The sequence below is a fragment of the Rana temporaria genome, chromosome 3 (assembly GCF_905171775.1).
Source record: "Rana temporaria chromosome 3, aRanTem1.1, whole genome shotgun sequence".
NCBI classification, from domain to species: domain Eukaryota; kingdom Metazoa; phylum Chordata; class Amphibia; order Anura; family Ranidae; genus Rana; species Rana temporaria.
In genome coordinates this window covers 70,925,138-70,940,114 of record NC_053491.1, presented here as the reverse complement: position 1 = coordinate 70,940,114, position 14,977 = coordinate 70,925,138, and the positions used below count along the sequence as shown (strand labels likewise).

The window sequence follows — 14,977 nt, the reverse complement described above, 5'->3', positions numbered from 1 at the left end:
CTGTGGGAGTCTACACCACAAGGCTTCACTTCCTGATTCCCTCACTTCCTGATTCCCTCACCGAGCATGGTGGCGGCAGCATCCAAGGACCGAGCGATTTCTCAGCCTCGTCTGCCGACATTGCGGGCGCGGTGGACAGGTCAGCAGCTGCAGTATTTGTAGCTGCTGGCTTTTAGAAAAAATAAATACATTTCGGCTGCACCTCGGCTTTAAAATCAAGATTTGCTGTGCTATTGGAAATATTTAGAATTGTTAATTGTGCCTGAACATTTATATTTTGTCTGGCATTCCTCCTAAAAATATCTGTGTACTTCCTGGTAAGTAACGGTGGCCAGGCAGCCCCGTGGCTACAGGCTTATAGCTGTGTAAAATACACACACACACACACACCACACACACACCTAAGGTGACCTGTGTCTCCAGGTCTCCCAAGATTTGGGGTGAGATTTGGTGATGTCACTACTGTGCTGCTCATTGGTCTACATACTAGAGAGGCTCTGTGAGGAAGCAAAACCCTTTTGAAAATGTAATCCATCAATGTGTTTATGTAGCAGTGTGTATTACATTGTATGACATTTGTAACTAAATCTCTTAGCAAGGTAGCCTGTTTGTAAGCTTCAGTAAGACATGACCTCAAGATCCCTTTCACACTGAGGTGGTTTTCAGGCATTTTGGCACTAGAAATAGCCTCTAAATAACGCCTGAAAACCGCCTCCCATTCTTTTCAGTGTGTCTTTTCACACTGGGGCGGGGCGCTTGCGCTAATCAGGAAGTGTGCACGGCGCTGCGCTAATCACAGCCAGGGAGACATTTCTCGATCTCTGCAGCCGAGCATCGGGAAATGTCTCCCTGGCTGTGATTAGCTCAGCGCCGTGCAGACTTCCTGGCGGGCTCTGCACGTGTACTATGCGAACACGCTAGAGCTCATCCTTAGTGAAGATGTCAGCAAGAGCAATTTGGCTACACCCACTGTTTGCTGCGGGACGCTATGCGCACCGCATTACTACTCTCCTTTGGCTTGAAGAAAAGGTGGCAACCCTAGCTGCAGTTTCCTCACACCGCGGGTGCAGTGCAGTGTACCTGCAGCATTCCTGGGTTTGCTGTGCTTAGCCATAGACTTATATTATATTCTGCGGGTTTGGTGCATTTTCTGAATGTAGGAGTTATGGTGAGCCTTCAGAAAGTGCACCACACCTGCAGATATAATAGAAGTCTATGGCGAAGCGCAGCTAACCTAGGAAAATCGCAAATGCACTGCACTCACGGTGGTGAAGAGAAACTGCAGCACATCAGCGTGAAAGCAGCCTTATAGGGGCTCAGAACAGTAGGGGGGGGGTCATTTACATTTGTAGTTTGATGTGTTTTTACCACTCCCCCCTTATATGTTCAGTCATAGTTTGTGTTCAAATGGAAAAAAAGCCGCTCTCTAAATGCCCTGCAACCTTGTGCAGTACAACAAACAAGAGGTTAAAGCAGGCAGCGTTGTGTTGCTTTCTCACCACCTACTTTAGCCCCTTGGATCCCACACAAGCAGTTGCGAGGTGCTCACAGAGTGTCCCCATTTACTTAAGTGGGTCACGATTGGCAGGTGATGGCGCCCACCAAAAGCAACAGGGGGTTTAATTCCTGCTGCGGCATGTGTGCACCTTTGGCTGCTGCCTTAGCAGCTAAAGGAGCAGATATTAGGGGTGGAAAATCCACGACGCAACCGCAGGGTTTTTTACATTTTGCAAACAGGTCATTTTTCTTCTTCATTGATGTGTGCCGATGAGGCTGCACTGATGAGGTGGCACTGATCAGGAGGCACTGATGAGGCTGCAATGATGGGCACTGGTAAGTGGCACTCATGATGAGGCACTGCTTAGCAGTACTGATGGGCACTGGTATGTAGGTGGCACTGGTGGACACTGCTTAGGAGCAGTGGCTGTCAGTGTGTGGGACAGATGTCCCTTTTACATGAGCTGGTAATTGGCTTGTGTTTTTCTCGTCACTCTGCCAGCATCAGGTGGGGGGGGGGGGGGGAAAGCTGATTAGCGGCTTCTGTTTACACTTGATCAGCTGTCATTGGCCGACAGCCAATCGGTGATCACATCACAAGGGAGCGTGAGCACAGTCCATGTGCGCCCTCCTGGCAGGGGTGGATCCAGAGTCTAATCCCAGGATGGGTACTGCCAAATTTTTTGCTGGTAATTTGTCAGGGAAATTGCTGATGTTGGTGCTTCAATCATTGAAGCGCATAATTTCTATTATTACATTGTAATGTATAAGGAAATAGTTCAACTCGCCCTAATGCTGAATCAGTGAGAGCCCTGAATGTGTCACTTGCCACCAGATGGGGATTGCCACTTGCTACGTCGCCTGTTATCAGATACCGCTTGCCACAGTTGCCTGTCACCAGATGCGGATTGTCACTTGTCACAGTCGCCTGATGCAGATTGTCACTTGTCAGTGGCCAGTGTCCCTGTTGTCCCAGATGTCATCTCTCTGCTGTCCGTGCCTGCACAGTAATGGCAGTCTTCTGTTAGATGCAGAAATGCAGGGGGACAGTGAGAGACAGTGGAGTCTCCAGCTTTCATATTTAGGGGGGCACAGGGACAAAAGTAGGAAGGCCAACTATAAAATGCAATTATACACACACCCACAGCCAGGTAACAGGGTGGATGCAGCCATGTGTAGGGGAGCACAGGGGGAGAGCAGCCAGTGATAAGGTCCTGTCCCTCTATGGAAGCCTGCATCCCTGCCACCCCATATCCCCATCCCCCTCACTCCCCCCACCTGGAGGTAAGTTCTTACCTTGGGGGGATACATAGCAGAATGACTGGTACTTTCTCTCTGACTCCCTCTCCCCTCTTCCTCCGCCCGCTAGGCATGTTGGGGGCTGCATTACACTCTCAGGGAATCGTTCTGGGGCCTGCTGGTATCCGGGACTACATGTCCCATAATCTTTTTTGTTGTTAGTTTCCCAGTCATCGACCCTGAATGCAGCCAATAGGAGCGGGCATTGCCGGTGTCTTGTCGAGCTGGTTCCTCCATCGATATGGTTCCTGCCTCGACTGCACAGGCGCAGTAGGAGGCCACGGAAATCTCAGAGCCTCAACAGCTGATTGTCAGCTTAGACGAGCTCGCTCCAGATGCCTGCGTATACACGGCGCTCTATAGTACACGCCTCTCTACGCAACAAGGGGTGGATGTGATATTGAGCAATGCTTTTTTGATTGGTTATCCACGCTGCTCTATACAGCAAGGGGCGGATGTGAGACGTCTATTTTATAAAGAAAAAAACATCCCCCAAAAAAGGACTGCTCAGTATCACATCCGCCCCTTGCTGTAAAGAGCGGCGTGGATAACCAATCAAAAAAACACTGGTCAATATCACATCCGCCCCTTGCTGTGTAGAGCGGCGTGTACTATAGAGTGTATAATCAGCCATCGGGAGCGAGCGCGTCTACAGCTGACGAACAGCTGTTCCCGCTCTGAGTTTTCCGTCGGCTCGGATTGCGCCTGCGCACTCTGGAAGGAACCATATCGATGGTAGGAACCAGCTCATCAGAACACGAGGTGAATGAGAGCTGTTCAGCTCAAGGAGGAGAGGGAGGGGTGAAATCCACCACAGCTGCGGCTCTGCCTGTATCTCTTCACAGAGCCTCTCAGTTTCGGCGCTGCTGCCCTGTGGCAGCAGCGCTGATGGAATTTGTGAGGGGGGGTGGTCGGCATCAGCACAAGCTACAAAAAAAAAAGGCTTTTTAATTGGGGGGGGGTCACAGTATAATGTCACCACTGCTCTCTGCTCGCTTACCCGTGGCGGCGGTGGTCCACTATGTCACCGACAGCCTGCTCACTATTTTCTCGGGTGGGAGGGCAATTGCCCCGCTTCCACCCAGCAATTTAAGCCTGCGCTGTAGCCATCTTTTGGCTATAGTGTGGGCATCCGATGTGAGGAGGTGACACTATGCCTGGTGATCTTTGACATCTCCCATGTTGTTCAGGTAGACCTCCACCTCTTTAACCACTTCCCGCCCGACCTATAGCCGATTTACGTCCGGGAAGTGGTTTTGAAATCCTGACTGGACGTCCTGCAGGATTTCATGCCGCGATCGGTGGAGGCTCTTTACCACGTGATCAGCTGTGTCCAATGACGGCTGATCACGATGTAAACAGTAAGAGCTGTTGATGGCTCTTCCTCACTCGCGTCTGACAGATGTGAGTAGAAGAGAGCCGATCGGTGGCACTCCTGACAGGGGGGGTTCGCGCTGATTGTTTATCAGCGCAGCCCCCCTTTGGATCGCCACACTGGACCACCAGGGAAGGGCAAAAAAAAAAAAAGCCTTGAAAAAAAAAAAAAAAGCTTTAAAAAAAAAAAAAAGATGCCAATCAGTGCCCAGAAATGGGCACTGACTGGCAACATGGGTAGATCAGTGCCGCCCCACAGTGTCCATCAGTGCCACCCAGGTGTCCATCAGTGCCACCCCACAGTGTCCATCAGTGCCACCCCACAGTGCCCATCCATGCCCAGTGCCCACCTATCAGTGCCCATCTGTGCCACCCATAAGTGCCACCCATGAGTGCCCATCTGTGCCGCCTATGAGTGCCCAGTGCCGCCCATGAGTGCCCATCAGTGCCGCCTATGTGTGCCCATCAGTGCCACCTATGTGTGCCCATCAGTGTCGCCTATGTGTGCCCATCAGTGCCGCCTATGTCTGCCCATCAGTGCCGCCTATGTGTGCCCATCAGTGCCGCATACCAGCGCTGCCAATCAGTGCCACCTCATCTGTGCCAGTCAGTACTACCTCATCGATGTCCATCAGTGCCATCTCATCGGTGCCCATCAGTGCCGCCATATCAGTGCCCGTAATTGAAAGAGAAAACTTACTTATTTACAAAAAAATTAACAGAAAAAAATAAAAACATAATTTTTTTCAAAATTTTCAGTCTTTTTTTAGTTGTTGCGCAAAAAAAAATCGCAGAGGTGATCAAATACCACCAAAAGAAACCTCTATTTGTGGGAAAAAGGACGCCAATTTTGTTTGGGAGCAACGTCGCACGACCGCGCAATTGCCATTCAAAGTGCGACAGTGCTAAAAGCTGAAAATTGGCCTGGGCGGGAAGGTGCGTAAGTGCCTGGTATGGAAGTGGTTAATGTTGCCTACCCCGACCCTACAGCTGACGCCTCATTACAGCTGGCGTCTGTTAGCCATTGCAGAGGACTCTATCTGTGTGAGGTAAATGCTCTGACTGGTTGCCTCCACCTCAGGAGCCCCGGGCACAGCCCATGTCTCTCACAGAACCCCAACCTTGGCTGTGGCTAATATGACAAGTAGAAGAGTCCCAGGAACAATCCATACATTCTCCCAATATCTCCAGTGGGACACTAGTAGGGGGATTTATTCCAATATAATTGCCCCCAGTTTCTAAGTCTGTGATAATGTGCAGGGGAGGAAACCCCTCACTGTCACCATAGACCTCCCAGGACAGGTGACAGAGGTGTGTGTACAGTGGGGAGGACAGAAGACATGTTTGTATTGTACAGTACAATTAATTATACAGCAGTCAATGGGAGTTCTGTTATGTCACATCGCTCTAATCTCCCTATAGAGGTGAGCCCGCCATCTGCACGAGGCTCAGTAAAACACAACACGTCATTCCCGCTCCCACCAATCAGCGGGAAGATGTACACAGCCGGATATGGCACTGCTACAGAATGCGGAAGACACCAGGAAGTTGTCAGTTGCCATAGCAACAGATGATACCGTTCGAACCGGGAACATGCCGATCATAGTGAAGGATTTCACCTGGCAGCAGACTGAGAAGGAGATTTTTATATCTGTGCCGCTAAAGGGAGCCAAGGCGTGCCAGAGTAATGTGCTCTGTACCGAGGACTACATCAAGGTGAGGTACTGATCACCTCCTCCTACTGAAAAGTCTGACAGTCATTGGGCACCTACCAAAAAGGCTAGAAACCTGGCTGTCAGGCACCTCCTGAAAATGCTAGATGTCTGGCTGTCCTGCTTAACGCCTCCTGAAATTGCTAGGCATCGGACTGTCATATGCATCTCACGAAAATGCTAAATACCTGGCTGGCTGTCATGCTGAACTCCTTCTGAAATTGCTAGACGCCTGGCTGTCACGCCGGTTGATACTTTGCGGCCTGGAACAAGCACGTCTACCAGGAAAGTTGTTTGGCAATACTCCTAATCTGCCTACTTGTTGTGGGCTAGTAATCCAGGGTGGAAGGTACTGAAAACACTGAGTCAGCATGACAGCCAGGTAGCTAGCATTTTCCCTAAAGGTGCGTTCAGCCATGGCAGCGTCCATACTTCCACACTACAGGTTTTCCTAAAAGGTGCATTCACACCTGCTGATGTGGGAAGCCCAGGGGCTGCCTGCTCAGGGCTAATTGCAGGAACTGCCGCTGGGGTCCTCACATCTAATGGCCGGTGATCTGATGATCTGGTTCCGGCTATCAAGATGGTTCCTGTAAGGACTGCGCAACGGACTTGCCAACGGAAATCTCCGAACCTCGGCCGGCATCCAGGGCGACGTGGAATTTGAGGAAAGTGGCCAGTCGGCCTCACGTCGTCGCTTCGCTCGGCCTCCTGGCTCTTTTTTTAACATCCTCCAATCCACGGGGATGTTAAGGAATGAGCCTGGATGCCGGCCGAGGTTCGGAGATTTCCGTCGGCAAGGATTGCGCATGCGCAGTCCTCGCAGGAACCATCTCGATAGGGGAACCTTAACGACAAGTCACCGGCAGTGTGTTTTCTCCGGTGTGGATGACCCCTAAAGCTGGACAATATTTCAATTAGGGTTGTCCAGATACCGATACCAGTATCGGTATCGGGACCGATACCGAGTATTTGCGGGAGTACTCGTACTCGCGCAAATACCCCCGATACCTAAATAGAATACTTTCCCCCCCCCCTTCCCCCCCCCCCCGCCGCTGCCGCCGCATCGCCGCGTCGAGGGCCATGGCTAGAGGGACATTGCTGCATATGTGAGGGACATGGCTAGAGGGACATTGCTGCATATGTGAGGGACGTGGCTGCATATGTGAGGGACATGGCTAGAGGGACATGGCTGCATATGTGAGGGACATGGCTAGAGGGACATTGCTGCATATGTGAGGGACATGGCTAGAGGGACAGTGCTGCATATGTGAGGGACATGGCTGCATATGTGAGGGACGTGGCTGCATATGTGAGGGACGTGGCTGCATATGTGAGGGACATGGCTAGAGGGACATGGCTGCATATGTGAGGGACATGGCTAGAGGGACATTGCTGCATATGTGAGGGACATGGCTAGAGGGACATGGCTGCATATGTGAGGGACGTGGCTGCATATGTGAGGGACATGGCTAGAGGGACATGGCTGCATATGTGAGGGACGTGGCTGCATATGTGAGGGACATGGCTAGAGGGACATTGCTGCATATGTGAGGGACATGGCTAGAGGGACAGTGCTGCATATGTGAGGGACATGGCTAGAGGGACATGGCTGCATATGTGAGGGACATGGCTGCATATGTGGGGGGACATGGCTGCATTTGGGGACACATTTAAAAAAAGTATCGGTATTCGGTATCGGCGACTACTTGAAAAAAAGTATCGGTACTTGTACTCGGTCCTAAAAAAGTGGTATCGGGACAACCCTAATTTCAATGGTTAAGGATCTAATACAGCGGGATTCTGCTCGGCTCTGCGTTGCTCCACCCACAGAGTTGTGTCATTCAATCACAGAAATCTGTTAATAGGGGAAAAAATAAGTAATGTCTTCTACAGTGGCATATGGGCTGCAGTTTTCAATGGAACATAAGCGTGATGACGTCACTTGTAGTCCATTGATCGAAGGTCTTCAGTACAGATCTGAGCTGCAGCAATAGTCTACAGGAGCCAGAGCATTGCACTCCCCATCCACTCATCATGGTTGCAATTCTTCCAAGACGCCAATGCAAAAAATAAATAATGCATGCAGTTTTTGCAATATGGGTGCATTTTTTATTTAATTTTTTTCAAAAGGTTTAAATTCTCCTTTTTAAAAATTGAATTCCAGCTATACATATTTTATACATCGTTACATTCTTCAGGCCTGGAACAATGTAACTATGTAATAGTATGTATATACTCTACCTGGCCTATGCCCCTGGAAGATGGAAATTACTGAAGAAGACACCGCAGCTCCCATGATCTCCACTTGTTTCCAGGTCCTGTGCTGAGCAGCTGCATTGTGAACACAGGTGGTTTGGTTAGCCTCTCAACTTGGGTGCCATTCACAGAATGCTTTGCATTTTCTGAATGAATGTAAAGCGTTCTCCGATTGGACGAGCTAGAGAGGCTGGATGGTGATGTCATGCTCTCCACTGTACAATCAGAGAAAACTTAGCATTCATACAGAAAATTCAAATAGCTAGAATCAGGTAGAGTTAGGTCGGCGTATCAGTAGATACGCCGACCTAACTCAGAATCTGCGCCGACCTATGTTTAAGTGTATTCTCAAACAGAGATACGCTTAAACATATCTAAGATACGATTGCGCCATCCTATCTTAGGTTGCAATATTTAGGCTGGCCGCTAGGTGGCGCTTCCATTGCGGTCGGCGTAGAATATGTAAATCAGTGGATACGCCTATTCACGAACGTACGCCCGGCCGATGCAATACAGATACGCCGTTTACGTAACGCTTTATCAGGCCTAAAGTTATTCCAACAAATAGTTGGAATAGTAATGTTAAAGTATGGCTGCCATTCCCGCTTCGAAATTCGAAAATTTTGCGTAAAGTCGTCCGTGAATAGGGATTTACGTCCACGTCGAAATCAATAGGCCCGTGCGGCGTTCGTTGCCGCAATGCACACTGGGAAATGTAGGCGGACGGCGCATGCGCCGTTCCCAAAAAACGTCAGGTCAACCTAGATTGAAATAAAACACGCCCCCTCAGCCTATTTTGAATTAGGCGCCCTTACGCCCGCCCGCTTTAGGCTACGCCGCCGTAACTTAGCAGGCAAGTACATTGTGAATCGTGTACTTGCCTCGCTAACTTACGGCGGCGTAGCCTAAATGCCATAAGCTACGCCGCCGCAGGTATGCGCTCTCCATCCTGAATCTAGCTAAAAGCATTCATGCTGTGTGGCAGACCTCCTAAATGGTGCCCGTGCTGTGCGGCAGACCTTCTGTGCTCACTAAGCAGCAAGGCAGCCACTTGGTGCGGGGCCCAGGAAGCCAAAGGTAATTCACTGGAGTTGCGATGTCTGCTTCAGTGATTTCCAGGGGGATCAGCCAGGTATGGTACTATACATAGGTCAAAGATAGACCACAGGAACTACAGTATGTATAAAATATCCATACATGGAATACACTTTGGAGGTTTTTTTTACTGCTTTCCTGGATTTTGAAGTCTTGATTTTACGAATGGTAAAGGGGAAGATCACAATCCAAAAATGTGGAAGCCTTCGCCCTGTTCCTTCACTGTAATAGGTTAAGCTAGAATTGGTTGTAAACCCTTACATTCCAGTGAAGTGACGGGCTTCAGGGATTAAACAAATCCTCCTATATACCGTGCCTTGAAAAAGTATTCATACCCCTTGAGATTTTCCACATTTTGTTATGTTACAACCAAAAACCAAATTTTTTTTTATTTGATAGACCAACACAAAGTGGCACATAATTGTGAAGTGGAAGGAAAATTATAAATGGTTTTCAATTTTTTTTTTTTTTTACAAATATGTGAAAAGTGTGGCACGCATTTGTATTCAGCCCCCCAGTCAATACTTTGTAGAACCACCTTTCACTGCAATTACAGCTGCAGATCTTTTTGGGGATGTCTCTACCAGCTTTGCACATTTAGAGAGTGACATTTTTGCCCATTCTTGTTTGAAAAATAGCTCACGCTCTGTCAGATTGGATGGAGAGCGTCTGTGAACAGCAATTTTCAAGTCTTGCCACAGATTCTCAATTAATACACGTATAGTGCAGCGATGACACATGTAACGTGACCTCAAAAATAAATTTAACATTGTGATATAATGGAATATTAAAGTTCATCAAAAAATAACATAACATCTAAAAAGAAAGGGGAAAAAAAAACAATAAATAGTGAAAAATAGATTTCAGTGTCCCAGAAGGGCAATATGCACAAGTGAAGAGTAAAACAGATAGCTACCGTGTTTCCCCGAAAATAAGACCTAGCGTTATTTTCCAGGAGGGTTGCAATATAAGCCTTACCCTGAAAATAAGCCCTAGTTTAAAAAAACCTGTAAAATCCTATAATCCACTATATTACAGTAGAATATAATGTACAATGTGTGTGTTTCTGTAATATAATTGCGGGGGAAGAGAGCTCTGGCGGGTCACAGAAGCGCAGAGCGGCGCTATAACGAAGGTATTTGGCACAATTGTATTACAGAAACACACATTGTACATCACATAATACTGTAATACAGTGATTTATAGGATTTTACAAGCATTTTAACTCAGTTCACACTGGGGATTCCTGACAGGCAGGGAGAGAGAGGAGGAGAGAAGACAGCACATTACATGGTAAGACCTACCCCAAAAATAAGCCCTACTGTGTCTTTTGTTGCCAAAATGAATATAAAACCCAGGATTATTTTCGGGGAAACACGGTATATGTATAGGAGAGCTTCCTCAGATCCTCTGTGTTATCCACCACCAATGTAGAAGATAGCAGCTTACCAGAATGTGGTGGCTTGCAAACTAATGGAAAAGCCAAAAGCACTGTAGGGGAAAACTTTCCCTGATGTATCCATAGAGGTGCTGGCGGTCCTGGAGTGTTTGGAATTACCATCTCGTACCCGATGCCAGCAAAATCGATTTGGTGCCATAGACTCGCTCGGAAGCAGCCAACATCTGCCAAACTCTGATGAACTGAACAACTTTTGGTCTTGGATGTAGGCCAGGATCCAGTCTTCTTGCTTGGGATGAAATAAAAGGCTCTGTATGTAAAAATTGAGTCAGTACTTTTGGTAGGTGGCTCCTTCGTCAGAACGAATTAGCAGACTTCTTTCAATCTCTGGGTTGGTCAGCAGCATGATCTGGGGGTCAAGGCAAGGGAGTGGCTCTATGTTGTCAGTCTAGAACAGGAGGTATGGTCACTGGCGGGACCTCCAGATCACGATTGGAGGGAAGTTATGCCGCGATACACACGATCGGGTTTCTCGGCGGTGAAAACACAGCCGAGAAACACAACGGGAAAACCGAGGACTGGCTTGGTTCCTTTTGCCTGTGTACACACGGTCAGTTTTCTCATCCAAGAGAAAACATGACAGTTTTCCTGGTGAGAAAACTGATCGTGTGTACGCGGCTTAACACACCCTCCTCCACACAGCAAATAGGAACAGAGCTGAGGTTGTCAATCAGCTGGAGGTCTCTCCCCTGTCACTTTTTTTCTCTTGGTGTCGGGAAAACTTGTCAAAAGTGATTCATGCTGATAGCAGAGGAACAAAGCAACAGAGAGAAATGACACTTAGTGCTCTTAATTGAGACAAGTACTCGCTATAGAGGAATATGCTTTGTTCTTATTCCTTGTCTGAAGTTTACAACCACTTTAACTACATACTTAAAAAATGAATACTACCAAACTGGCTTTGGATTGGCAGAGTGTGGTGAGTTAAAGAGTGAATGGTAGAGAGTGGTGGGGGCTGAGCTGCCTTTTTCTTTTATCTTACGATAATGAATAATAACCTGTTTTGTGTTCTTTTTCTAATATATAGGCAAGTTTTCCTCCATTCTTGTTTGAATTATTTCCACTGTCACCTATTGATGTTGACAAAAGTAGTGCAAAGATTGGCAATGGAGTCATCCTCTTTACCCTACATAAGCAGGAGCGGTCTATTTGGGACACCCTGTCTCCTGCTAATAGTAAGTATGTTCAAAGTTTTTTTTTTTTGCAGCAACACTGCAAAACAAGAGCCGTAAGACTGCATTTAATATGAGTTGCATTTTAAATAATACCTTTCTTGCTCTGCTTCCTAAAGTGTTTGTTAACCCCCCCCCCCCCCATCAAAAGAAATAGATCCTGCTCCTTTAAAGCATGTTATATGACACAGTGCTCGTCCTGTGTCATTTGGCCCCCTGCAACACCTAAAAAACCTGGCTGATCCTGCCAGTTTCTACCCTCCCCTCTGTAAACTGAACAAGGTGTATGATGGCTGCTGAGCCCTGACACCGGGTTCAGTTTACATGCCTCTGTCATCTGCATCCCTGCTATCTGTCTCCTCTCTGCTCCTGTGTCCTCCTATCTGAAACAGGCAGATAACATGAGCAGCATCTGAGCACAATGAGCAGATCCTATCAATGGATCACTGCTCCCTGGTAGGCAGAGAACGCCTAAATGTACCTTAAAGCCTCCCTTGTATGCAGGGAAACCCAAAACTTTGCTCGCACTTTAGCACCTACCAAAGAGGCTGCTACATCTGTATGGGACCCCATGGTTTCTAACAGCAGCTCTGCCCACACCGGTCGGCACATTGTATTCTGACAGCAGGTCCCACTAATTGGCTGTTGCCACGGAAAAAAAATAAATATTCCAACATGTACCTTCAACAGAAGTCAATTAAATGATCGACTTCTGTTAAGCGGGCATAGTCGCAAACTGATGGAAATTCTCCCAGTTCAGTGTGCAGTATAAAGGAAGTTACAATACAATTGAAGCCAAAGGGGGGCTAAGCTGGCTGCTTCCCGCTGTCCTGAATGAAAAAAACTGAATTGATTGTCCCATCAATACTTCTGAAGTGTATGGGGGTGAATGCCTCCCTGCTGCACTATTGTATTCTGACGACAGGGAGACTCTCCCTACCACTGTCTGAATACACAGATCAACGCTGGGGCCCTGTTGCCTGCAGTGCTGATTGAGCCGCTTTTCTCTGACAGAATAGCTTAAAAGGGTTGTAAAGTCTTGCCTCCTCTATGCAAGGGTTTTGCACAAAGTGGACCCGATCCTCCTCTTCTGGGGTCCCTTCCCTTCGCCACCTCCTCTTCTCGCGTGCCCCAGCAGAGAAGCACTTTTCCTGGGGGCACTCCTGTGTCCTGCTGCTGTGTCCATTGACACAGACAGCAGTTCCCGGCCCCGCTCCCGCATCATTGGACTTGATTGACAGCAGCGGGAGCCAATGGCTCCTGCTGCTATCTACCCAATCAGGACCCAGAGACAGCAGCTGAAGCTGCTGGGCTCATCCCTGTCGCTGGAAAGACTGGGTTCAGGTAAGTAAAAGGGCTCTGGAGGTCTGCTGCAGCACAGGAGGTTTTTCACCTTAATGCATAGATTTTTTTTTTTATTGTGTTGTACGAGAATTTTTGTCACTTTAGTAAACTTTCCATTTTTGATATGTGACTAGCAAGCAAATAAAAACACGGATGATCTGCCATTCGATTTTCAGATTGTGTGTACGGGCCATTAGGAGGGTGCAGACTAGTTCTGCAAGGCTGGAGAGGGGAGGGTCACTACATCAGGGCTCGACAAATCCCGGGCGCCAGGTCGCCATGGCGACTAGAAATAGGGTCCTGGCGACTTGGCTTGGAAGGGGGGGCAAAAAAAATAAAAAATTAGTCGGGACATGGCGCGTTTTCTGGCTCCTAACTTTTTTAGCTGGCTCCTAGATTCCAAGCACATTTTTCAACCCCTGCACTACATTTTAATAAATTACAACTGTTCTTGAACTAAAAAATATGCAGATCTTTTATGTTCACTTATGCAGACCCCCTAAAAAAACATGTTTAGCTACAAATACATTCAGTGTTTTTATTTTTTCTTATTTTCTAGTGGAAAAGGAAGCAATGCAGAAAGTCAGAGAGAAAGCTGTTGATAGAGTGCAGGAGAAAGCTAAAGAAGATGCAGAGGCCAAAGCGATGAGGAAGAGAGAAAACGAGAAGTACTCTCTGGAGGTCATGATGAAGGTCAGTAACATATATGTCTGATTTAATAAAAAGGAGCCCATGTCATGCCATTACAGAACATTTCCATAGTGAGACGGATTCATGCATCTGTAGAGGGGCTTAACATCGCTCTCAGATGTCGCAGAGGAACTAACGTGACTGATGACTTCTTATGCCTCACTGACACACAGCAATTTAGACACTTTTTTCCTTACTTGAAGTACAGGTGAAAGATCACATGTTTTTGGCCCCATAGACGCTCTAAAAAACATGCATCATCAAGTCTAGGGGGCCAAAAAAATGAAATTCTGCCCATAAGAATCTTGTGTATTTTTTTCAGCTTTGCGCTACATGCGATTGAACACACAAGTGCGATTGACCCTGTTAGGAATAATACGATTGTTCTTCTTGAGGTTTGTTGAATTTCGGGAAAGGTGTGAAACTCTCAGGTGTGAATGGGGGGCTTACAGATAAGCCTGGTACAGCTCAGGAGGAGCTTCTGTACTAACTATCCAATGTTAGTACAGTGATCTCCCCTGCTGTGCTATTGTGTTCTGACAGGGGGGCAGCCCTCCCGCCAGAATACTCCGGTCAGCACTCTCGGCCATTGGCTGATCAGGAGACCTTTTTCGGTCACGCTCCTTCGACAGAAGCCGGCCCGACTGCAGTACCCACGGGCTGAATGACGGCCAGTTTCTAATGAACCGGCTGATGCCACCTAAGATTTGGCCAGTATGTACTAGGCTTTAAAGTGATTTTAAAGGCCCATTTTTTTTATTATTATTATATAATGATGGCTCTGTATCCCATATACAGTATAGGGAGTCATATTCACATTGATTTAAAAATAAAAATAAATGTTAAAATTAGGGTTGTCCCGATACCGATACCAGTATCGGGACCGATACTGAGCATTTGCGGAAGTACTTGTACTCCCGCAAATGCCAGATCCGATACTGCCGTCGCCGCCGCAATGCCGCCGCATACCGCAACGCCCCCGCCGCCTATTTAATCAGCGTGCGGGGAACATTACAGCTTTCATTTGAATAGCTGTCTGTTCCCTGCCACGCCGCGTATAGACACTCCCCCTTGCT

The 14,977-nt window shown here is 47.7% G+C and overlaps 1 protein-coding gene across 1 annotated transcript in view; it reads left to right on the top strand.

The window, feature by feature from the left end:
* The first annotated feature begins 5,689 nt into the window (after positions 1-5,689).
* The window catches only part of DNAAF4 (dynein axonemal assembly factor 4), a 60,820-nt gene continuing 51,532 nt past the window's right edge, over positions 5,690-14,977 (top strand). The window contains exons 1-3 of the mRNA XM_040342729.1: positions 5,690-5,886; positions 11,723-11,870; positions 13,771-13,904. Of these exons, the coding sequence (XP_040198663.1) occupies positions 5,764-5,886; positions 11,723-11,870; positions 13,771-13,904 (405 nt within the window). The 5' untranslated portion in view covers positions 5,690-5,763. The remainder of the gene's footprint in view (positions 5,887-11,722; positions 11,871-13,770; positions 13,905-14,977) is intronic.